Source organism: Aristolochia californica, unplaced genomic scaffold, assembly GCF_029961685.1.
Source record: "Aristolochia californica isolate CCGP_79_NKW_82.1479 unplaced genomic scaffold, dmAriCali1.0.hap1 SCAF_2, whole genome shotgun sequence".
In the NCBI taxonomy this organism is placed as follows: Eukaryota; Viridiplantae; Streptophyta; class Magnoliopsida; order Piperales; family Aristolochiaceae; genus Aristolochia; species Aristolochia californica.
This window is the reverse complement of record NW_027181881.1, coordinates 16514230-16540430: the sequence shown is the minus strand read 5'-3', so window position 1 is coordinate 16540430 and position 26201 is coordinate 16514230. Positions and strand designations below refer to the sequence as shown.

General features: G+C 38.0%; 3 protein-coding genes across 3 annotated transcripts; all 3 read left to right on the top strand.

Moving 5' to 3' along the window:
- The first annotated feature begins 366 nt into the window (after positions 1 to 366).
- On the top strand, positions 367 to 8433 carry LOC137954933 (glyoxylate/succinic semialdehyde reductase 1-like). Its single transcript, XM_068801824.1, has 3 exons — positions 367 to 731; positions 1084 to 1559; positions 8372 to 8433. The coding sequence occupies exons 1-3, from the start codon at positions 367 to 369 to the stop codon at positions 8431 to 8433; spliced, it is 903 nt and encodes a 300-aa protein (XP_068657925.1).
- A 518-nt stretch (positions 8434 to 8951) lies between these two features.
- LOC137956464 (O-fucosyltransferase 35) lies at positions 8952 to 14624 on the top strand. Its single transcript, XM_068803980.1, has 9 exons — positions 8952 to 9455; positions 10429 to 10563; positions 10923 to 10995; positions 11135 to 11205; positions 11343 to 11431; positions 11958 to 12090; positions 12186 to 12418; positions 12698 to 13174; positions 13860 to 14624. Exons 1-9 carry the CDS (start codon positions 9015 to 9017, stop codon positions 14065 to 14067), a joined length of 1860 nt encoding a protein of 619 aa, XP_068660081.1. The 5' UTR covers positions 8952 to 9014; the 3' UTR covers positions 14068 to 14624.
- Positions 14625 to 21122: 6498 nt separating this feature from the next.
- On the top strand, positions 21123 to 21662 carry LOC137954932 (uncharacterized). The gene has a single exon (XM_068801823.1). The coding sequence runs from the start codon at positions 21123 to 21125 to the stop codon at positions 21660 to 21662; it is 540 nt and encodes a 179-aa protein (XP_068657924.1).
- The last annotated feature ends 4539 nt before the right edge of the window (positions 21663 to 26201 follow it).

Below are 26201 nucleotides of genomic sequence, written 5' to 3'. Positions count from 1 at the left end.
CTTATTTGATTCATATGGGTTCCAAATTTGGGGTTACTCCCGGTGCCTTCCACATATTTGATGAAATGCTCGGTCAAAATAGGGATGTTGGGTACGCAGTGATATTCGGCTTTTTCCAAAATAGGAACGCAATGGAAGCACTGGGTGCCTTTGAGGAGATGTCAAGACAGCAGGTGATGAGTCTTATCACAGTGTCTCGTGTCCTTCCAATGTGTGCCCCACCCAATGATTTTTTTTCTTGGGCAGGTTGATCCATAATTACATGATAAAGAATGGTTTTGAATATGACTTTTTAATGTCCAATGGATTGATTAATATGAATGCAAAATTGGGTTGGGAAGGAGAGGACAACCACTATATGATGGCATGGCATGCAAAAATCTGGTAACATGGAACTCTATGTTGAAGGAGAGTACTATACAAGCATGGAATGCTCTCCTTGAGGGTTTACGGCCTGCTCAATTTATTTTTGTGGCCGGATATGAGGATACTCTACCAAGTGAAATGAAGCAGTGGATTATTAAGAGTGAAGCAAAGTTTGTGAATAAGAATGATAAATCTTACTCTTTTGTGTTTGGACAAAGGGAGTCATCAAATTTGAAGACAAAATCAAATTCTACGGAGGTTTTGGAGACATCAACTAAGCCCAACATGGAAAAGACATTTCAGGATGAGCTAAAGACGTTGAACATAGGGAGTAAAAATGCATTTCAGGGCAAGGGTGCAGCAAGGTTTACTTTTACCACTGATCTTCCAAAATCCAAAGCAACATCAAGTGTAACTGCCACTCCATCGCCCCCTTCGTCCTTCTCTGGTCCCAATTTCTAGTCAGACACAAATCATCATAGGGTACTACAACATATAGCTCAGATAACAAAGCTAACTTTGAAAATATGAGACAAGACTTAAATGTGCCTGCTTGTGATCCACAAACTCCAAAATATGATGCTTCTTCTTTTAAGGAGAACATATATTCTGGTTTGCACCAAAGTTTGGTTTTTAGTGCAAAAAAATGGTAAAAAACAATGGATTCAAAGCCTAAATAGAGGAGGGCAAAAACTAAGCATAGAAGTGGCGCAACAGTTTTTTCCCGAGTCCATGGATCACCCTTAACCGGATTCTCTCCAATTGTGAAGAACTTGTTGAACAGGGTGCCTCAATAGGAGAAACCCCTACTATAGTTATAAAAAAGTGCAAGTATACAATAGTTGTGTTATCTGATCCAGCTGCTACTCTCTCAATTGTTTTTTACAAAGGTGGAGTGCTTGATGAAATATCCAATAGAAAAGGCTACATTGACATGTCAACAGTTGATGCAGACACATCCTCAAAAATTGGAGAGGCAATCACAAAGAAGGGTGGATATTTTCTTGCAGCCCCTGTTTCAGGTAGTAAAAAACCATCTCAAGATGGCCAGCTTCTCATCCTTGCTATTGGAGAGAAGGCACTGTATCAGGAAGCAATTCCTGCTTTCGATGTCATGGGGAAGAAATCTTTCTATTTGGGAGAGGTTGGTAATGAAGCTAAAATGAAGCTTGTGGTCAACATGATAATGGGCAGTATGATGAATGTTTTGGTAGAAAATGGAACACAAATTTCTTTACATCACTGGGCGATCTTTGCACCAACTTCTTTGCTACCAAGTCAAACCTCCAACATAGTTTGGTTGATATGATAAAAGAACATCCACAATGCCAATTGTCCGACAAGACTATTGTGCCCTCTGCATTGTTTTTTTTTTTTTTTTTGTAGAGCCTTAGCAACAATGTATGCACAGACAAGTGAAGGACCATTGGATGAACTTGGGCAGCCAATAGTAATTAGGAATCTGCTCAATCCGGTTACTGAGGTTTCCATGGACATGTTGTATTTTGCCAATGAGGCAGTCATTGGGGCAGATCACACAAGGGTTGTTAATGTAGAAGCAAAAGTTGCCAAAATGGAGCAGGTGATAGTTCAACTTGTTGTTTGGTTGTTTAACCGTATTGGGGTTTGCTACAACAAGTGATGTTGGCAGTGTTGGATTATCAAAAAAAAAAAAAAAATTGCTTCTTGGGTGGAGTGCTCCAGTTTTGTCGTCCAGAGGGCTGACACAGATACCTCGGATTCTACTTGGGAATAGGTGGAGACGTTCGGCAAGCAAACCCTACCTTCAAGCTTGAGGACAAACTCTTTCTCTAAGGGGGGTATAATGATACGCACACAATAACATTGCTAAGTTATTTAGAGTCTAATTAATTGTTTTCTTTACTTTACTTTATTTTATTTCAGTTAAAGAATTAATAGGCCACAAGGGTATTTTTATAATATTTTATCTTGAACCTTGTAAGGGTGAACCCTATTTAAGGGGTAAGAGTAATGAGAAAAAAGCAAGTATTGATTTAGAGTAAACAAGGGTTTTGAGTTATCCTCAATGAACTAAGGGGTGTGCGTTCTCCTTAACGAACCTAGGGTTTTTAAACTTCCCTTTGGCTTGATTCTTCTCTTTTCTTCTTCTTCCCTACGAATCGTTGCGTTAGATCCAGGATCATAACATGAGCTCATGTAAAACAACTCAATAATACAATGAATTTGGAAACCAAAGCTCAAATAATCTTGCTAGAGTATATAGGATGATTTAACAATAAAAAAGTCAATTCTAGCATGAACTAAAGCAACAATAATCTAAGTGTTGGAAAGTAAGGATTATGTTATTTAGTTTACTTTATTTTTAGGAAAGTTGTTTCCTACAAAAACTAAATTTCCTAGGGTTTACGAGGTATAAGGATATGCATGTAATTTTTATATTGTTTGAGTTACAAATGAGGAGAGGAGTTTGTAAACCCTGAATCTCTTCCCTCTCTTATTCTAACAAATTCCAACATGGTACTATAGAATTTTCCTCTTTAAGTTTGTGAGTTTATCAACTAACAGAGATAGTGAAGCTCTTCTCAATTTGATTCTTTATTTTCAGTTTTCTTTTTGATTAATTTAATATTTATAGCCTTTAAACTATCCATGAGTCAATCATCTCTCTTGTTTTTCAGTTTTCCAAATTAGCAAGTAATTCTCCTATGATTCATTCAAGTAGATTTTCCTCGTGGCGCTTTGTTTGTTGTATCAATCTTGAAATCACGATCTTTGTGCAAATCCACTCAAATTTTGTGATATTTTTGTCCTTCCATTATTGAGGAGCTAGCAAAATTTATGACTAAAAAAGTAGACGAAGCATGGTTTTTTCAAAGAGATGAGCAATTGACGAGATGGGTTTTGTTGGTTTCAAAAAAGCCTACTGTCTTCATTCTCCACCATCTTTGATAGTTGTTGCCTTGGCAATCTCTTGCCTTTGTTGAGGTCATGCACCTACCAAGATCAATTATTGACACTTTTGGAGGGGTTTTTTTTTTGTCTTGCAGAAGTCTCCTTCTATCTCACAAGATTGGTTATGGCCCTTGATTACTCCTGATAATAAAGAGTGTAAGAATGAATGAATGTTTTTCAACCAGTCCTGGTTCTGTAATGTCATTGCAGCTCGAGTGTCTCCCTACAAGTACCCACATATCATCTCTTCGCCATGAGAGGAAAAACCTCAGATAAAAGGAGAGAGTAGAAAGTCATACTCTCTATATTCTCTAGAACATCTTCTTGTTTTAACAATCCAACACCTGTAAGTGCGAAGCACCAAAAGTAAAATAATTTCAAAGAAATGAATTGGTCTGGTAGTCTCTACCCTTGTAAGGGGACTATCACCATTATCATAATCAACTACTTATCAATTTTGAAACAATCAAATTCCCTCTCCGTGTAAAGCTATATGCTGGATCTTGAGGGGGAGCATTGGAGGATATAATTATATTTACTTAGTTTACTTTTATTTTCTAGAAAAGTTGTTTCCTAGGTATTATGGGTTGGAAGGATACGAATATAATATTTTATATTATTTAAATTTCTTTCTTTGAAAAATAAATAGAAAGTTTCTTGTAACATAAAATTAAGAATTTGATTAGTTAAACCGGAGGTGGGCATATTTTTAGTCATTTAAAAATAAAAAATAAAAAATAAAAATTTCCGAAGAAAACCGCTCAATGTGGAGGCTGCAGAGTCAAATCTCGAATAAAAAACAAAAGCAAGTAATCATCCGATTGAGTAGATTGAAGACCGCTCAGTTGTCTTCAGCAGAGCGAGAGATCCAAAATTCAAACCAAACGGTGTCACGTAAATAGAATGATAGAAGACAAATATCATTGCGATTGGATTGGATTCTTCCAGAGAAATCGTTGCTTGCATGTGAACAAATGCTTTTGATTTGATTAACCAAACTCTTATTGTTTTTTTTCTTTCGTCTCTCAGTCACCATCGTAGACTTAATGAATAAGGCTGTTGTCGGTTGCGGTTGTCGGTTGTCGGCGTTCACTGGGCTTCTTTTACAAAAGAAAAGCGTGCAAATTGGAACATGTGGAAGTTCCACGGTGAGTCCGAATTGGTAATTCTTCTGATCCTCTCACAACTCACTAGTTAACGTCACATGCCCCGCATAAGCATAATGTCAGTTATTGAACCTGTCATTCCCAATACCTAATGGTCCCAGGAGCCACACGCGTTCGTTTATATATTGGCTTCCATTAATTAAGATTAAATAACAGTGAAATTGTGACTTTCTTATTTGTACGCATACGAAGAAATCCAATGCAACCACTTAATAATATTTAAGTTGTTAATATTCCTAAATTCACATGGTGAAAGAGTCACAATATCATCAAGAATCCTCCATTTCAGTTTTAGAAATTACCATCCATTGATCTTTTTTATGAAAATGCCCTCATTTCGGTCTTCTACCCATTTTATGGTTCAAAAATAGTAAACAAAAATGCTACAAATTGACCCAAGCCTGTAATTGGTCATTTGAACTAAGAAATAGTTTTTGGGAGAAAGTAGTCAAGTGCTCTAGGAGAAAGCAATCGATTGCTTGCCCTAACCTAGTGTTAATGAACTCATTCATGGTTCAACTAAATTATCAGGTATTTCATATCTATTGATTATCATAATTTCAACATCAGACTATACATCTCCATTATCATTTGTCACAACAAAAATTATTTTTTTTTAATATAGCTCATTGTTATATGTTTCCACAACATGTTAGTTTACATCCTAGGAGTATAATTGACTAGAATGAACATGAAGAGAACAATGTCGTAGGTAACTAATAACATAGTATTAAGATATTTGACAATATAGCATATTCTCAATGGGTAACATATTACCTGTTTATTTCTTTAAAATTACTCCAAAATAGTTGAATGCATGGTCCAAAACGATCAACTACTTGATGACCATGTATCTAGTGTTAAGCTCCGATACATAAGCAATTGACTGCTTTATTTGTAGTCAACTTCATAGAAGTCTCCATTATTCTCTGTTTCTGGCAGCCTTGGAAATGTAAGTAACTGTCTATTTTATGATAGCTCCAAAGTAGTTGATAGCATGGCCAAAGTAATCAAATGCTTTTAATGATCATCTATCAAGTGCAGAGCTCCAAGACATAAATAGTTGACTACTTCATTTGTTGTTAACTTCATTTTCTCATATCTTACGGACTTGGGGCCAAATCAAGTTGAAATGGGTTCAAGCATACGACTTGCTCCAGATTTTAAAACTTTGTATATGTAGGTAATTAATTATTTAATAAAAATAAATTAATATTTGCATAATATTACCAATAACATAATATTATTAATAGTGCATATGCTAATCTATTGCATGGATGTAAATATTCTTTAAAATATCCAAATATAATTATTGCATTTTCATTCTCATCTGAGTAGATTTAGGATTTAAAAATAAATAATTTGATGATATTAATAAATCTACGGTCCAGATCTACAACATATTTAGAAATGATTTCGAGATTCTGTCTTAATTATTGATAAACTATAATTATAGTCATAAAATTTAAAGAATAATTTAATATGAAAAATTATAATGAATAAAATTAATGTAATTTTTTAAAATAAAATCATTATAATCATTAGTAAATAAATTTATAATAAAAATATTTTCTAATAATTTAATAATTCATAACTATTTTCTATATTAACTTATTTTTGTATGATGACATAACTTCACTAGTGAGGTTTGATCCAAATGGAAATCTATTTAATTTGAATGAATTAGAACAACATCCAATAATATACTTACACCCTTAACAACCCTATGATGAAGGCAATGACGGATAGTAAGGGTATAGTTGATACGATGGAAGTAGTACCATAGACGATCCTTCTCAATTCTATGGAGGACACTTTATCTTTGTGTGAGCCACGAGTTGATGGCAATCAATTCGATTCATGCTTGTATACTCCTTGAAGTTGTGTTGGCGAATGAATATTTATTTTATGGGCCATATGCCCAACTCACTTGTTCATTTATACTTTGATATACGCTATAACTTTTTTATTTTTTTTGTTACTCACATTATAAGTTTGCATGGTACTTATTTACGATGGTATGTGTTTTATACTTGTTCGTCAATTTCAACTTTATATCTCACTTAGCTCACCCACTTACAGACTCTTATGGTCATTCTTACAAGAAGAAGACACCCTCGGTTAAGGGGTAAAACCAATCCAATCTAATTGGAAGGCAACTACCCATTTGCCCTGTTTTTTATAGGTTGAGCAAAGTTTCGTGCAACATTCAGCCATACCCTTCTTTTGTAGAAGTGACCTTTGCTTTCGGAGGTGATTTATATTAACTATAATTACCGCTTGGACAATTATCCAATACGAAAAACTATGTGGTGTGAAATGATTATCTTGATCGGACGGCTAAGATAGTCGTTGATCATGATCAGATGGCTAAGATATCGTCTCACATGTTTCGTACCAAATAACTTTTCGTATTGGGTAAGGCCTCGTACTTATTTACCATGGTATATTTTTATACTTGATCATCGATTTCAACGTTTTATCTCACTGAGCTCACCCTCTTACCGATTCTCATGGTCATTATTCTAAGAAGAAGACACCCTCGAGCAACATTCAGCCATACCCTTCTTTTGTAGAGGTGACCTTCGCCTTCAGAGGTGATGTATGTTAACTATAATTACCACCTAGACTACATTGCGAAAGCTGTAGTTTCCAAATAAAGCCAGTGTAGATAGGACTATCGTTCTACCACGTTGTGTTCAAATTTTAATTTCCTTGCATTTTTAGATTAATATGATAACTAAACATATATTTAAAAAAAATATAAAACTAACATTAATATTATATTAATACTATATTAAATTCACTTTAGTTACAATTATGTCCTATATCAGTATAATTTTTATTATATACAAATTACATGAAGAAAAATTTGTAATATATAATTATTAATTTTTATTACAATAGATTTAGGGAAATCTAATGTGACCACTTATTTCTTATTCTCATTTAAAAAATCATACTTTTAAGTTTGAAGCAAGTAAAGTAAATTAAAATAATAATTTTTAAAGATTTATTAAAATTTTGTTTGCTCCCACATAAACCATAGCTTACGAAAGAAATTAGTATACACGGTTCATTATAATGGAGATGTCACCTGTATCCACTTATTCATATTGGATATTTGGGCTGCCCACTAGGTGTGTTTACACGGTTCACTGGGAATTACATTTTGCGTGGCTGCGCGTCCCGTCTTCGGTTTTGCTTCCAAATTAAAAAAAGGAAGAAGCCTTCTTAAAAAAATCGACAAAATTAACAAGCAAACGGAATGGAAAGGGGGGTAATTTGGGATGAGAGTGAGGGCATTTGCGATCGTCATCATAGGGTCAATGATGGTGTGAGCGAGCAGTAGACTAAGACTGCACGCTTTCCACTCTGCGAAGATGAGACTGGAGAGGGGGAGCTGCTTTCCAGTTTGGTTCATGACAGATTCCTGCTTATTCTTGTGGACTTCATTCTATTGCCCTTAATTTCTCCACATAATTTTCCCTTTAATTGCCTTGACTTTTATCATCTTCTTTCCTCCTCACGTTTCCTCCCATTTTGGTCCTATTTCCACTACTCAGACAGGAAATGACAGATTTTTTAATTTTCTTTTCCTTAAAAAAAATTATTTTAGACTTTCTCAAATGTACCAATTGGAAAATCGCCTTTGAGAAAAAAGGGCTCCTTTAAAACTTGGGATTAAAAAGGCACAAGTATCTAATTCTTTTATTTTTTTCTTAAATTTCATCCGAGAAAAAAAGTGATTTTTTTCTCAATTCTCAACTGTCGAACAACACAAAATAGCTTTCTCTCCCTTTTTTTTATGGGTTCTTAACAAGCCCTTAAAGACCTAAGGTGAGGGAAAATAAAAAATAAATATTTATTTTTCATTGATTTATCGGTTAAAGTATTTTTATAAGAAATATATTTTAATAACAAATTTTATTTTTTATATTTTATTTATTATTATTTTTGGAATTAAAGTAATATTTACTCAACTTATACCTCCAAAAACACTAATTTTTTATTTTTTGTTACATCATAATTTTTTCTATTGTTTTTCGTATGGTGTGGATCACTCCAAATTTTCTAATTCGGCAGCTTGATCTAATTCAAATTAAACGAATGTGTTTTAGTTTTTATTGAGGTCACACATATTAATGAAGTAAAACATGGTTTTATAAAAATAAACATAAAAAGGTGGACTACTTTGTATTTTATAAAAAAAGCTCCTACTGATAATAAGTTTGTGAATTATGGATCAATTTGGGCATTTGTTTTCCTATTTTTAATTGATTAATTCTCCCCAAGGAGTATGTTTTTGTCTCTCAAGATTGGGTTGTTCGAATGGGAAATGGCCGATTATTGGCTTCGTCTCTTTCGAATCTAGCCATGGTGGCAGTGCCGTTATAATCCTTTTTAACCGGGGTGATTTCGAATGAGCCATCTCTCTTTAAAATCTGTCTTCACTGATTTCACCGGTTAGAGAGGAGAGGCAGCTCGAAGCTCGTCTGTTAATGGCGTCTGCAGTTCCATTAGGACCATAGCGTTGTTGTCTTTCTCATGGGCTTTCAGCAACAACACGGCAACACTGATGGCGTCTCTCCGCGAATCAACAGTCCTCGATATTCCGGTGCCATGACTCGTCGAGCACACTCCTTCAAGCGAAGTAATAACACCAACAATAATAGCAACCAAACCAACAACAACAATAGCGGGTTGCACCATGAGATCGAGCTCCCCATTAACTCGCCCAGGTCGGAAAACCCCTTCTTCCCCGGTTCCGCTGATGGATCTGAATCGACCCTCGAAAGAAGGCAGAATGCGAGGAGTAATTTGTTTAAAAAAGCGGCAATTGGGGCTGAGATAGGGCCGAGGGAGAAGAAGAGACTCGGTCATTGGATGTTTTTTGCGTTTTGTGGGGTTTGTTTAGTGCTGGGGCTTTGGAAGATCTTTGCTGGTGGGTGGTTTGGGTTTTCTGTAGAAAGGGATGGATACTTTCAGGTGATTTACTTCTTTTCCCTTTTTTTATCCTTCTTGGTGTTCTTCCTCTTTTGCAGCACAAAATTCTTTTCTTTTTTTGAATTCAAGTAGCATAGAAGTAGATCATTTTGTTTTCTTTTTGGGATTTGAGGATTTAAAAGAATATTTACTAATTTTTATAAGGCTGTAATGTTCTTTTCCAATTTATTGTCTCAATCTCATTGTGATCTTCCTGTTCTGCTCTAAAGAAAAGAGAACGCTGCATGGATTTCCCTTATTTGTTCGATGAGCTTTTGATAAAACTATCTCAACCTTGCAAATTTGGATCCTGTGTTTACCTTCTTCTTTTTTTTACCCTTCTTTCCCTTTTTCAAGAATTGAATAAATTTTCTTGCTGTGTGTTTGATTAATTTCCCAAAGAAAAACGAGAAAAGCTAGTACAAGATTTGTTTCCCAGATGTTTTATCGTTTTTGAAGTGGTCAAAAATGAACAATCACTACTGCGTCTTAGTTCCGAGAATGACCCGGCCTTGACCACTTCAAGTACTTTGTTGGAAATCTTGAAAACCATTGAATTGGAAGGTGGTCTTTCGATACAAGAGCTCCATTCTGTGCAGCAAATAACAAATGGGTGGAGCTTATGAATTATCCATCAAGTCATTGCTAACGGGCCCTTCTCTGTGGAGCTGCTATTTTGTCTTTGATTGGTTGTTCGGATAGTTGACGTCCCATGTCTCAATTGCTGAGTGCTAAAAGAATGAGCACGTGGTTAGAAAGGCAAGGTTCCACATCGGGCATCTTCATTTCTCTTAATTTTCTGTGTATGATACGTTGCCTTTCAATCCTATAATTTCCCTTTAGTGCATTTTAACGAAGGGCTTGCTACGTATGTTACAAATTCAGGTTTTTGATTTTTGCGGATTATGAAGAGATTTTCTTAAGTTGAGACTCTTTGAAGAGGTCCTTTCTCTGATTTTATAGTAACATATATTAGGAATCAAGTTTGTATTTTGCTGGGAAGATGGGTTCGAGTTCTGGTGACTATGGGCATCGAGGGGCAGGTGACAGTGAAAGAACCCTCATGATGGTTGAACCAGGCACAGTTGGAAGCTTTAAGAACAAATTAGAGGTAACTTTGCACTCTGGTAGTCAAATTGTGATTTCTTGTTGTGCACAGCCTGTCAACCCTAGTAACATGCTACACTGTAAAGTTACAAAATGGAGTCCTCACTGAACTGAAAATGCTGTGGGAGAAATTATTGTATTCTAGTTTGTGCTTTTAACAGCTTCCTGTTGCAAAATGTACCAGTTGCAATTGATTAAAGGATCCATGCACTGTTTATTTTCAAGGGCTGTGGACTGAGGAGCAAACTTGCCACTTGACATGCTCCCACTTAATTTTGAACAAAAAAAAAACATATGCTTGCATGCTTTGTTGAAGTCTTTTGCTTTTCAGTAAATTGTATTATTATTTCCTTCACCTGGCAGCTTTCAGGTATCTGGCTGAAGCCAAGCACTGAGAATTTCACTCAGTGCATTGATCACCCAAGGAGTCACCGAAGTAAGTCCATTTATATAGAGGTCTTATTATATGTGATGTTGCTAAAGAATCTTATGATCAGGGAGCTGGTATGGGAAACTTTACCAGGTTCCCTGCTTCTGCAACTTTTACGTTTTCTTATCATTGCTCTTATATACAGAACCAGATGCAAAGACGAACGGGTACATTCTTGTAAATGCGAACGGTGGTCTAAATCAGATGAGATTTGGGGTCTGTTCCAATCCTATTTTCAAAGTGTTAAAAGCTTAAAGACCTGCTGCTAAATTACTACATTTTGTTTTAAAGTACCAGATCTATTTGGAATTGGTGGCCTATTCCTCTGAACAAATTATGTTCTACCATTGCAGATCTGCGATATGGTTGCTGTTGCCAAGATCATGAAGGCAACACTTGTTCTTCCTTTGCTTGACCATTCTTCTTATTGGGCAGACGAAAGGTTACTTGCTTTCCATGAGAGTATCATTAGCCTCTTTGATAATTTGAAATCTACAATGAGAACATTGTTGCATTGTGAAACTATCTGTCTTCTATTTATGTTGAAAAAAATCTAATAATAACATATTTTTTTGCATTTTTTTTGAATCTTTCATATGTTTTCTAGAGTATGTCAACAACAAGAAATGTCAGAAACAAAAATTAAGAATTTTATTTAAAAATTAATATTCTCAAAATTTCTATAGAAGTTTTTTTTCCTAGCATTTTTTAAGAAATATATTTTCTAGACCTGGACAAGAGATAATTATTTTGTGTAGCTTGTCCTTGGAATGTGAACTGGTATTGAATCTGCAAAGGAGAATGGAAGTATCAAAGAAACCATAGGTCCAAAAACTTATTAAGCAGAATGTCCTGAAATGCTTTGTTCCCAGTTACAAAATTTTCTGTATATTCTTCGACTTGGATTTGAATTATTCTGATTGAAATTGTGATATTGATTTTAAAATCATATCTGGCTTTACTTGCAGTGGCTTTAAAGATCTATTTGATTGGCAACATTTCATAGAGTATCTGAAAGATGACATTGATATAGTTGAGGCATTGCCACCTCTCTATGCAAATATGGAACCTTTCACAAAGACACCAATATCTTGGTCCAAGGTGCCCATAAGTTGTTAATATTATTGCTTCTGCCTGTCTTATCTTTGTCTGAAAAATTAATCATTTTTTGACATACTGAGTTGCTTTTTGTTCAGGTCAGTTATTATAAATCTGAGGTCCTTCCAATACTGAAACGGCACAAGGTTATTTACTTTACTCACACAGATTCTCGTCTTGCTAACAATGGCATTCCAAGTTCTATACAAAAGCTGAGGTGTCGTGCGAACTACAGAGCTCTGAAATACTCTGCACCTATCGAAGAACTTGGAAACACCTTAGTTAGAAGGATGCGTCAAGATACTGGTCCTTATCTTGCTCTACATCTAAGGTACGTTCTTGTTGTGGTTTCTAGTATTATTGAATGAGAAAACTGCACTTAAATAACCTTGGTAATCTCTCGAAGTTAAGCTGATGCATGAGAAATTTAGAAAATGGTTGCTGTAAGGGTTCTTGGATAACTAAGAGTTTGAGAAATTGAATGGTCAATTTTTTAATTTGTGTGCATAATGTTCTTCAAACTTGCTCAATTAAAACCTGTCTAGATTTGGAAAATAAAATTGCTACAAATTGTGAGATCTTGACAAGTTCTCTTTCTATTGATTTCCAGATATGAAAAGGACATGTTAGCCTTTACAGGTTGCAGTCATAACCTAACGGCAGAAGAGGATGAAGAGCTTCATCAAATGCGCTATGAAGTAAGCCACTGGAAGGAAAAAGAGATAGATGGATTAGAAAGAAGGAAACTCGGGGGTTGCCCTCTAACCCCGCGGGAAACTTCTCTGCTGTTGAAAGGATTGGGATTCTCCTCGAGAACTCGGATTTTTTTGGTGGCAGGTGAAGCATATGGGAATGGGAGCATGCAATATCTCAGGGATGATTTCCCTAACATCTATTCTCATACAACTCTTTCTTCTGAAGAAGAGTTGGACCCTTTCAGGAATCACCAGAACATGCTAGCGGGTTTGGACTATGTTGTTGCTCTTCAGAGTGATGTTTTTGTCTATACATATGATGGTAATATGGCCAAGGCTGTCCAAGGGCACAGACGATTTGAGGACTTCAAGAAAACTATCAACCCAGATCGGTAAGTTTCTGGGCTTGTTGATATATTAGTTTATATTATTCTAATTTGTCTTTACCTATAATAAATTCAAGTCATAGAGTTTATGTTTTTTAGGTGTTATGCTACTAGGTTCAATGAATGATGATGACCTTGTTAGGTTTCGTTTCCTAGCATGTTTTATCAGCAGTTGTCTTCTTTATTTCTGTACAATGAGAGATTATAATTCAATTTGTGCATCTTTTCCACCGCATCAATGTATACCTCTCACTTGCTGGTTCTGGAGCCACTTTTGCAACCAAATTTTCATATGTTTTTCTTTCCCATCACTATCTAAATTTGAAATTAGTTTTGGGTGATGAATCCTTTAGATGTTAAGCAATTTATGATTCGTCCCTGATGAATACACCCTTGCAATATGGTCTAAAATATCCACTTTTTAAATAAAAAAGGTGTAAAATAAATAGCTTTTGTGAAATCATGTATGCATTTCTAAAATATTTTAGTTTGCATCTAATATATTACTGATCGTTTGAGAGAATATTGTTTATCAAGTTGCTGAGTTTTACCTAAGGCTGTTTGGTCTAGTGGTATTCTGTTTACATTATGTGCGGAAGGTCGCGAGTTCGAATCACGCCACGCTCCTCTCTCTAAAAAAAAAAAAAAAAAAAAAAAAAAGTTGTTGAGTTTTTTTTTTTTTTTTCTGCAGGATGAATTTTGTGAGACTTGTTGATGATTTAGATGGAGGAAAAATCTCCTGGAAGAAATTTAGCTCAAAAGTAAGAAAACTGCATAAAGACCGAGTTGGGGTTCCATATTGTAGAGAGCCTGGAGAATTTCCTAAGCTGGAGGAGAGTTTCTATGCAAATCCTTTGCCAGGTTGTATATGTGAAAAAGAAGATTTCAAGAAAAGCTGAAAGAAAGGCTCTCTTCTGTCCTCTTTATGTGCAACTTCTGGCTTGGGCAGAACAGAGAAAAGCTCTTGCTAACCAAAGCTGGTACACGAAACTTCTTTCGAAGCCCCAGAACAGTACAATATTAATTCATCCAGGTTGGGAAGTTGCAATTTCCATGCACAGAATGAGGTCTTAGTGGGCAGAGAGGAAGATAGAAAAGCTTATCCTCATTCCACAAATTTTAAGATCATTCATCACACAACAACAAATCAGTTGCCACGTGAACTTCCATCCACACCATACCTAGCACTGGATACCGCTTCTTGTCCTGGAAACCTGGAAAATTTTGTTTGGGTTGCGATTTGATTCTTTGCGAGGATGTTATGCATTATGTATTTCTTCTTGATTGGACCAAATAACAAACGATTTATGTAGATTCAAGTAACAGGCATGAAGATGACAAATTCTTGTAGTGAGGCCAAAGAGATATTGTATGAATAATGATGTTTAAAATAGATGCCAAATGCAGAATTCTGCCTATTTCTTGATACCAGAAACTCTTCACTTTGGTTGTGCATGTTTTATGTAACTTCTGCATGTAATTTTAAGAAAATGAGTAACATGTGGATCTGGTTCAAGCATCTGTTTTTGTAGTTGAGATTCGTAAGAAACCCACCCACCAAGGGGTGGGAGTGAAATATCAAGGGAAAATGTATTTATAATGAGAAAATCATACAAAGAAAATAAAATAGGAGTTATCTTCGTTATATTTATATCTCTCTCCAAAATTAGAGGAGTTTCGAGAGAAAAGAAAAGAAAAAAGGGGACAATTTTATCAGGTTTCCTTGTCTATATCTCAAATTTGTGCTGTTTCCTCTGTCTATGAGTCTATTGGCCCATAGGTCTCTCTATTTTTCTCTTGTCTCTAATTCTTTTTGCTTTGGAGTATTTTTTGTTTTTAGTGCATTTTCTGACTTAATTATGCTTGGAACACAAAGGATTCAACCCCAAGCTATAAATATGGAAATCTAAGACTTTTTAGAGCAATAACTTTGGTGGTATGTTTACAATTTGGATAAGTGATCTACCAAAATGACAAGCAGCACAAGTTGAATAATTAAAGTTTTTTTTTCATATTTTATAAACATTTTTCACTATTTTTTTACAAGAGCTACGAGTATGCTTGATTTTTAGCAACTAGTTTTTTGAACTAGGATTTTGTCCTATAAATACCCAAGTTCCATTCTAGCTTTGACAACAACCTTCCCCACATATTTTTTAAAGCTTCCTCTCATATTTAGTGATTTCTAAGAGCTTAGATTTCAAATATGAGATTGAGGTCTCCTACACAAGTGCATCTTCAAGTAGCTAAGTATTACAATGTTTACTTTCATATCTCTTGAATACATTATGAAATTTTCATTATATTCCCTATTTGAGATTATTGTAAAAACAGACCCTTCAAAGAATTTTTCGATTATATATATTCTTCTCTTCATGGAAGTTTTTTATAATACATTTACAACCTTATTAAGAACCAATTTAGATATTAGAATCAGGAACAAATCAATGAAACAAATCGTTTCCTAGAATTACGGTAACAAATTACACAATTTACAGCTCATTTCAACACTCCCCTTCAAGTTGGTGCATAGATGTCGATCATACCCAACTTGTCAATTATACCATGAAATACTTTCCTTGATACTCCTTTCATGAGCATATCAGCTAGTTGACTCTCGGATAGAATAAAAGGAAATTGTATAATCTTTGCATCGAGGTTTTCCTTGATGAAATGACTATCAACTTCAACATGTTTAGTGCGATAATGTTGAACAAGATTTTTTGCAATTTTGATGGCTGCCTTATTATCATAGTAGAGATTCATAGATTCAGCATATTCAATCCCTAAGTCCCTCAGTATATTTCTTATCCATAACAATTCGCATACACCATGAGCCATGCCTCGAAATTCAGCTTTAGCACTTGATCTTGATACTACTGTGTTTTTGCTTGCCACATTACAAGATTACCTTCCATAAAGGTAGAGTAACCATACATGGATCTTCTGGTTGTTTGATCTCCTGCCCAATCAGAATCTGTGTATCCTTCAATGTTAGAGACACATTTTTTTGTGAATAACAAACCTTTTTCTGGAGCACTCTTTAAGTATCTCAAGATTCGATAGACCACTTCCATATGTTCTTCACTTGGTGCATGCATGAACTGACTCACAACGCTCACTGCATATGCGACATCTGGTCTTGTGTGTGATAGGTAGATTAATCTTCCAACTAATTACTGATAATGCCCTTTGTCTGTTGGGATTTGATCTGGGAGAATTCCGAGCTTATGATTCATTTCTATGGGCGTCTTTACTGGTTTACAATCAAGGATTCCGGTTTCGGTTAGAAGATCTAACAAATATTTTCACTGTGAAAGGAAGATTCCATGTTTCGATCTTGCTACCTCAATTTCCAAAAAATATTTAAGTTGTCCAAGATCCTTCATTTCAAATTTAGTGCCTAAATACTCCTGTAAAACTTGCATTTCACATGGGTCATCTCCTGTCAAGACCATATCATCAACATACACAATTAAAGCTGTTACTTTTCCTTCTTTGTGTTTTATAAACAAAATATGATCTGAGTTACTTTGTTTATAGCCAAACTCCTTCATTGTAGCTGAGAATCTCCCAAACCATGCTCTAGGTGACTGTTTTAGCCCGTACAATGACTTATTCAATTTACAAACTTTACCTTGACATAAAGAACCACTTTTAACTCCGGGTGGTAGCTCCATGTAGACTTCTTCTTCTAAGTCTCCATTGGAAAGACATTTTTAACATCAAATTGTTGCAGAGGCCAGTCTCAATTTGCTGCTATAGATATAAGAATGTGAATTGTATTAATCTTAGCTATTGGTGCAAAAGTATCTTGATAGTCTATTCCATACCTTTGCAACTAACCGAGCTTTATATCTTTCAATACTTTCATCCGGTTTGAGTTTCACCATGAACACCCATCAACATCCAATTGTCTTCACTCCTTTAGGTTGTGAAACAAGTTCCCAAGTGGCATTCTTTTGTAGAGCCTCCATCTCTTCGTTCATCGCCTTTTTCCATTTTGGATCAGCTAATGCATCCTGCACATTACTAGGAATAGAAACCCTGGATAATTGATCAACAGTAAATGCATATGATATAGTCAACCTATGGGAGGACACATAGTTATTGATTGAGTATTTTGTCTTGGCTTCAAGATCAGGTTCATACTGTTTCTTTGGAACTCCCCTATTCAATCTTTGTGGATATCTAGGAGTTATATTTTTTTGTAGGAACACATGTTTCAATAGATTCATTAAACACAGGATTCGTATTTACCTAAGAAGGAACATTCTGGGTAGATTCTTCAGTTGATGGTGCAGACGGAGGCAACTCTGAGGATTCTTCAGGAGAAATTAATGATTCACTCTCGGCTTCATGGTTGGGAGCATATTCTTGTTGCACATCATGACAACCTGGTTGGTACAAAAGTTCATTCACCGCTTCTAACTCAGCCTCTCCGCTATTCTCTTGTTGAACATTCTCTTCACTTGAGCTCTCCCCCTGAAGAGAATTCCGAGAGACTCCCCCTGAGTAATAAGGTTGTAATTCATGGAAAGAGGCATCTAGAGTTACATGGAGCTTTCGGGTGTGTGGATCATAGCACCGATATCTTTTTTGAAAATCAGAATAACCCATAAAACACATCGTTTAGCACATGGATCAAGTTTATTTTGTAAGACTTTTGGGATATGAACATATACAGTATGCCCAAAAACCCGGGGTTCAAGATTTGGAAGATGGGGAATGAAAATTAGGGAGTGCAGTTTTTGTTGAGGAGTTTGAAAGTCTATAACTCGAGAATGTGTTCGATTGATAAGGTATGTAGCAGATTTGACAACTTCTCCCCAATAAAACCGAGACATGTTCATGCCAAAGAGAGAGGCACACACTATTTCCAAAAGTTGTCTATTCTTCTTCTCTGCCAATCCATTTTGTTGGGGAGTATAGGTGCATGAGGTTTGATGCCGAATTCCATGATTGTTCAGAAAATTACCAAGAGAAGTATCAACAAACTCAATACCATTGTCAGATTGTAAAACAAGAATCTACTTCTGGTACTAAGTGTACCATTTAGTGAAATTTCTAAAAAGCCAGAAACAAATCACTCTTTTTTATAAGTAGGGATACCTAGGTCATTCTAGTGTATTCATCAATAAATGTCACAAAATACCGAGCTCGAGAAATAGAGGGAACCTTTGCAAAACCCCAAACATCAGAATGAAAAACCTCAAAAGGTTCAGAACTCTTATTCAAACTCGATAAATAAGAGATACGGTGGCTCTTAGCCAGTTCACAAGTGTCATAATGAAAATCCAGATTATTCAAACTTGAAAAAAGTTGTAGTTGCAATTTCTTAAGATAACCAAAGGAAAGATGGCCGAGTCTTCGGTGCCATAACCATATAGTTGCTCTAGCACTATCTTCACTACTAGCTTGATTTGCCTGACTGATTTTCGATCCCCCATTCTCTGTCAACTCAAAATAGTAGAGTTTGCCTTGTCTAATACCATTACCAAGAATCTTTCGGGTTGGAATGTCCTGAAAGACACAGAATGAGGGCCAACAAGTTACAGTACAAATAAGAGTTGAAGTAATTTGGTTAACATGTCACCACTTATTCATAGCATTCTAGCCTCTTTCCATGAGAGTACACATAAGGGCCGACAAAAAAAATATTTCCGGATCAGTCGGGCCTTTTATTGGTAGGGTATGAAAAGCAATATAGCAGATTATGTGGCGGCTTGTCAAATTTGTCAACGGAATAAAGCCGAATCATTAAGTCCAGCCGGGTTGCTCCAACCACTTCAGCTACCATCACAAGTTTGGTCAGATATTTCCATGGACTTCATTGATAGCCTTCCCTCTTCGTCCGACAAATCCGTTATATTTGTAGTGGTTGATCATTTCTCAAAGTATGGCCATTTCCTCCCTCTGGCGCATCCTTACACAACAGGTCATGTAGCTCAGCTATTCATGGATAATATTATCTGATTACATGGGATGCCTACCTCCATTACCAGTGACAGAGACACCATCTTTACCAGTACATTCTGGAAAGAACTATTTGAGCTGCAAGGCACAACGTTGGCATTCGCTTCTGCCTACCATCCGTAGACTGATGGACAGACCGAGGTCGTCAACCGGATGATTGAGATGTATCTTCGTTGTTTCATGGGGGACTCACTTAAACGGTGGGTTAAGTGGCTCGCCTGGGCTGAATTCTGTTACAACACCTCCTACCACAGTGCACTCCGAACTACTCCATTCAAGGTAGTATATGGCAGAGATCCGCCTCGAATTTTATTGTATGAACCAGGTGCATCCAAGGTAGCCACTTTGGACCAAACTTTAGCAGAAAGGGTTTCCATGCTCAGTGAGGTGTGCACTCATCTCTAGGAGGCCCAGCATACTATGAAATTATATTATGATAAGAAGCACCGAGAAGTATTCTTTTCTCCAAGAGATTATGTATGGCTGTGTCTCCAACATTACAGGTAGATTTCACTGACAGCCTCCAAATGCCACAAGCTCTCTCCGAGTATTATGGTCCCTTTCCAGTGAGGGACTGCATCGGCACCGTCGCCTACCGCTTGCAACTTCCGCCAGAGGCAAAGATCCACAATGTGTTTCACGTCTCCCAACTGAAGGCCTTCCATGTTGACTCTCCCTTGATGCACACCCTTCTGCCACCACTACATGAGGGACGTGTCCTTTATACTCCAGCACAGGTGTTGCATGCTTGTCGTATTTAGGGAGATTGGGAGATACTAGTGCAGTGGGCTGATGCTGACCCCAGTGACACTACATGGGAGCTCTTAGCAGCTTTCAGAGCCCTATACCCCTCTTTCGAGCTAGAGGACAAGCTCTTTCTCCAGGAGGGGGGTGATGTTATGGACTCCATAGCATTATGAGTTACCAACAGGCGTAGGAATTAAATTATGGTATTTTCCTTTTGATGTAATTCAATTTGGTTTGGTTTGGTTTAGATGTAATATGGCATGAACCAGTTGACCCATGGGTCTAACTTGTATCTCCGACCTCAACCTTATTTATGGGGATGTCAAGGTGAATGAAAGAAAGCATTGAGAAAATTAGAATTAAACAGGTCAGATTCTCCCTCAGAGGTCTAGGTCGGATTCTCCCTTTGAGGTCCAGGTTGAGCTTCCTTCAAAGCTCAATCATTCCATTCCGAATTCCACCATTCCATGTTCCAAAAACAAGAATTATCTTCCAGCGTCAATATTCAATATGGAGGGAAGAGAGGAAAGAAGGGTGACTTGATCCATGGCTCAGGAAGATCCCAACAGAGGGGTATGAAACGGATGATAGCTGAGTATGTCACCACCTACCAGGTCTGTCAATGGAACCAAGCAGAATCATTACAGCCCGCCGGCCTGTTCCAACCTCTTCAGCTTCCCTCACAAGTATGGGCTGATCTCTCCATGGATTTTATTGATAGGCTTCCCCCTTCTTTGGGAAAATCCATTATTCTCGAAGTGGTGTATCGGTTCTCGAAATATGCTCACTTTATGGCTCTCGTCCATCCATATACAGTGACCCAAGTTGCTCAGCTTTTCATGGATCACATTGTCCACCTTCACGACCTTCAAGAGTCGATCACCAGTGACCGCGATGTGTCTTCACAAGTAAATTCTGGAGTGAACTCTTCAATTTACATGGCATGAAGTTAGCCTTCTATTCCACCTACCACCCTCAGACAGATGGGCAAACCGAGGTGGTCAATAGTACTTTGGAAATGTATTTGAGGTGCTTTGTTGTTGACTCTCCCCGGCATTGGGTCAGATGGTTGGCTTGGGCTTAATACTGCAATAACACATTGTACCACACCGCACTGGGTACTACTTCCTTCTGGGTAGTCTATGGTAGAGACCCCTTGCGTCGATTATCCTATGTACCTGGGTCATCTTGGGTCACACCGCTGGACCTGGCTTTAGAGGAAAGGGATAAAATGCTTGCCGGGGTTAGAACTCATTTGCAGCGGTCTCAGACTACTATGAAGCACGCATATGACAAGGGCCATCGTCCCCTTTTCTTTGCTTCAGGAGATTATGTCGGGCTGAAACTCCAACCATATCGAAAACTTTCACTTGCAGCCACCAAATGCCATAAGCTTTCTCCCAAGTTTTATGGTCCCTTCCAGGTGCTACACCTTATTAGCAATGTGGCTTATCGCTTGCTGCTCCCACAGGCTACCAAGCTCCATGAGGTGTTCCATGTCTCCATCCTCAAGCCATTCAAGGGTGGCTCTCCACAGCTGCATACACTATTGCCACCTATCCAAGATGTCTGGTCTATTCCTACTCTAGTGCTGGTACTTCAAGCCCGCCGTGTTCAAGACTCATGGGAGGTGCTAGTTCAGTGGACTGATGAAGACCTAGTTGAAGCCTCTTCGGAGCCCCTTGAGTCCTTCCAGGCCCTATATCCCACTTTTGAGCTTGAGGACAAGCTCTTTCTTCAGGAGTGGGTGGTGATGTTATGGAATCCATAGCATCTAGAGTGGCTAGTCGACGAAGAGGATAGATTGTGTAACTTGCACTTTTAATTTATTAGTGGTTTTTCTTCTAATTTGGTTGAACTTTATGGCCCTTGCTTAGGCCCATGTGCGTCTTATATAGGGACGTGAGATTAACAAAAAGGGTAGGCATTACTCATATTTAGTCTAAACGAGATCAGGTACTCTCTCACAAGGCCTAAGGGTGGAGCTCCTTCAAAAGCTCACATTCCTCAAGCATAGGTCGTTCCAAGCATTCGAAATCCTTCCCTCCCTTGTCATCCAATCTTGAAGCCAGAGGAGATCGCCAGGTGACACGATCCATGGCCAGAGAACCCAACACGACGTTCTCCGAAAATGAACCCAAGGATCGGTGTTCTCCTCAATGAACCCAAGGTTTCAAGCTCCCCTTCGAGCTTGATTAGCTTCTCCTCCATGTTCTTCCATGTGAATCACATTGTTGGATCTGGGACCATAACAGTTTTCTTTTCTATTGATGTGGTAGGTTGTTCCTCCTTTGTAGCACTTAATAGGACTTGTTGGCCTTCTTATGACATATCTCTGCAATGTGGCCATATCTTCCGTAGAAGTTGCATTTCTTGCCTGAGAAGCACCTATCAATTGTGTGGCCAGGTTTCCCATACTTAGTGCATTCTTTGTTTGAATAGCACGTTTCTATAGTGTGACCAGATTTCCCACGCTTAGTGCATTCTTTCCCATCTATTCTATCATACCCATTCCTTCCACCTGTTCTTCGTCCTCCTCCAAAATAGCTGCCACGACCTCGGCCACGGTCAGATGATTGTCCCCTATGCTCAGAATACATAGCGGGAGTATTGTAGGAGTCGATGAAGAAGTGTCTGGAAGACTTAGTAATGTGGCCCATACATCATCAAATGTGGGGACTGCAGAAGAGCTAAGAAGTTGACTCTTTGAAACTTCAAGATATGGTTTGATGTTAGCAAGACATATGGTCGTGACTAAGGCTTCTTTTTGTTTGTTTTGGATAGAGATATCTGCGGAAGTAGGCTGGGCTATTTTCCATTCTTTAAGAAGCTCTCTAAATCAAGCAAAATATTTGTTGTTAGGGTTTAATCACCTGAAGCATTACCATCGAAGCATCACCAGTTGTGGCAAAGAGAGGTTAAAGAAAAACCACCTGTAAGTGTGTGCTATTTCTCTTATAAACTATTCATCTTTATAGTGGATTACTGCAACGGTGAAAAGCAGGATGTAGTCTCCCCTTGAGGCGAACTTGTATAAATCTTGTTGTGTTTTTTTAATTTTTTTTCCTTTCTTCCATGATTATTATTATTTCTCTCATTAGTTTGGAATCAGGGTGTCTAATTCCTAAAAAAGAGATAAATTTAATTAAGATCAAATTTAAAAATTCGGATTTAAGTTATGTAATAATTTAGGAAATTAATGACAAAATTGTCATTTTTAGGCCTAAAACACTTATGACGTCAAACCCTATTTAGAGGGTAGAGAAATAGAGAAAAGGAAAGTATTTAATTAGGTTAAATAGGGTTCGGAGTTCTCCTTGACGAGCTCTAGGGTTGGGAGGTCTCCTTGACAAGCTCCAGGTATGGTTCTATTGATTTGAGTTTTATTCTTTCTCTCTTTGAATTCTGGTTGGCATTGATATTAACCAATCTAAAGGAGATGGACTTGAGTACTGTTTTTCGAGTTCAAGAAGGGGCTTTAGCCTCTTCCACATTCACAGCAACAAGAGAGGTTTGATGTTTTCCCTTACGAGCAAGAAAGATAGATTCTTGACTACCTAACCGAGCAGAACATCTAAAGAAGATTGCTTTAGCCTATAACCAAGCAAGGCAGGGTTAGGAAAGCCTAGCCCTCCTACGTGAATAGAAGAAACATTCCAAGAGGGTTCCTACCCTCTTAGACGTGAGCAGCAAGATGGGTTTAACCCTTCTTGGCTGAGAACAACAAGAGAATGACTCCATATCATCAAGAGTGGCGAACTGGAGAAGAGGATAGATGGAGTAAACTTGTATTTCAGTATCTTAGGGGTTTAATTGTAATTTGAAGTTCAATAAGGGTTTAATTGTAATTATGGAACCTTTGACGTTTTCCCTGATATATTTAGGGCATCAAGTGAATGAAGGAAAACAAGCATTGATCAATTAGCATAGACGAGATCGGGTACTCTCTTTAAGGAGGCCTAAGGGTGGAGCTCCTTCAAAAGCTCACGTTCCTACATCATTGGGCGTTCTAAGACCCCCAAAGCTTTCCCTTCTTCGTCAGCCAATCTGGAAGCTAGAGGAGATCACCGGGTGACTCAATCCATGGCGAGAGAACCTAACATCGTGGTATCAGACAGGACCACTATTGATGATTCCTCTTCCCCAACAGAAATTTGGAATTTTGTGGAAGAGAACCATGCTGATCTACAATCTCAAATCAATGGCCTTGACGGAAAATTCCAGATGTTGATGTCTCGAGTGGGGGCCTCAATCCAGCACCCCCTATCGTGCCCAGGTACACAAAGCTTGATTTTCCAATGTATGATGGGTGTTCTGACCCTTTAATGTGGTTACACAGGTGTGATCATTTCTTTTCCAATTAAGGAACTCTGCCCAAGGGCAAGGTTCAACTAGCTGCCTTCCACATGCTCGATGAAGCGCTTTTGTGGTTTCATCAATTCAAAAACGAGTTTGTGGTCTATGATTGGGAATTTTTCAAGGAAAATTGCATGCTACGGTCTGGTCCTCCGCTTCGTAGCAACCCAATTTGGGATTTGATTAATTTAAAATAGCTTGGAACTATCGAACAATATCAGAAATTGTTCCAGGAAAAACTTGCCCGTGCAAGTCATTTGGTGCGCCTTGAACTTTATGTCAGTTTGTTCACTGCTGGCCTTGTGGAACCACTTCGCCTAGAAGTGGCATTGGAAGCCCCCACCTCCCTAGCCCACGCCTTGAATTTGGCAAGAGCATTGGACACCAAACAGTGCCTCTTCCGAGATTCATTAACCAAACGTCCCCCATGGCAACCTCGGCCATAGCCCACTGGCCCTTTTTCCACTACCCCATGGCCTCAACCCCACACCCCCTCTACAACACCACCACCAGCCTATACACCACCTCCTGGATTTATCAAACTTCTTACATAAGTAGAAATTGATCAGAGAAGGGCTCAGGGACTATGTTTCAATTGTGATGAAAAATTCATAACGGGCCATCAATGCAAAAGACTCTTTTGGGTAGAAATAGAAGACCCAACAAAGGATGACTTTCCGGAGGATGTGGACCAAATTGAGGAGAAGGAACCAGAAATCTCCCTCCACGCAATGACCGGCCTGCATAGCACAAATACCATGCAGGTCCACGCCACCATGAATCATCTTATTCTGCTAGCACTGGTGGACTCAGGTAGCACCCATAATTTTATAAGCAGCCATGCAGCACAACAGTTGGGTTTATCACTCCAGCAGAAATCAGGAATATCAGTCTCAGTGGCTAACGATGACAAGGTCACCACTATCGGCTTCTGTTCAGTAGTGCCCTTTACTATTGAGGGTCACTCCTTTATGGCGGATTTTTTGGTTATACCACTGGCTGGTTTTGACCTGGTATTGGGCATTAAATGGCTGTAGCGATTGGGTCCAATCTTATGGGATTTCCAATCCCTTACCATGAGTTTTACACAAGATAACCATCATATCATCCTCCAGGGCGCTAGCACCCAACGCCCATGCACTCTCTAGATACTTTCTGTGGGTCCTTCAGAGCGGGATAACTTTGCTTCATTATTGGCCAAATATGCCGATTTATTTCAGGAACCTGCAGACCTCCCTCCTATATGAGCTTGTGATCACAGAATTTGTTTGAAGATGGGCACAAAACCAGTGGTAGTGCGTCCCTACCACTATCCACATGTGAAAAAATATGAGATAGAAAGGCAATGTCAACAAATGCTCCAACAGGGTATTATTCAGCCTAGCCATTCCCCCTTCTTGTCCCCGGTATTGCTGGTTAAAAAATCAGATAAATCTTGGCGCTTTTGTGTGGATTACCGTGAACTCAATGCTCGTACAATCAAAGATAAATTTCTAATTCCGGTGGTAGATGAATTATTGGACGAGCTACACGGATCTCAATTATTTACCAAGCTGGACTTGAAATCTGGGTACCATCAGATTCTAGTTTATTCGGAGGATGTCAAAAAAACTACCTTCCGCACCCACCTTGGTCACTACGAGTTCCTGGTGATGTCATTTGGGCTATCCAAAGCCCCGTCCAACTTTCAAGCGCTTATGAACGAGGTATTTCGCCCTTTCTTACAGAAGCATGTCTTAGTTTTTTTTGACGATATACTGGTCTATAGCAAAACTTGGGAAGCATGTTTGCACCAATTGAGTCAGGTTTTCACAATTCTCCGAGCACACCATTTATTTCTCAATAGAGCAAAATGTGACTTCGCCACTTCCGAAGTAGCTTATTTGGGGCATGTGATCTCTGCCTCTGGGGTGAAACCGGACTTCAGCAAGATACAAGCTGTTATGGAATAGCC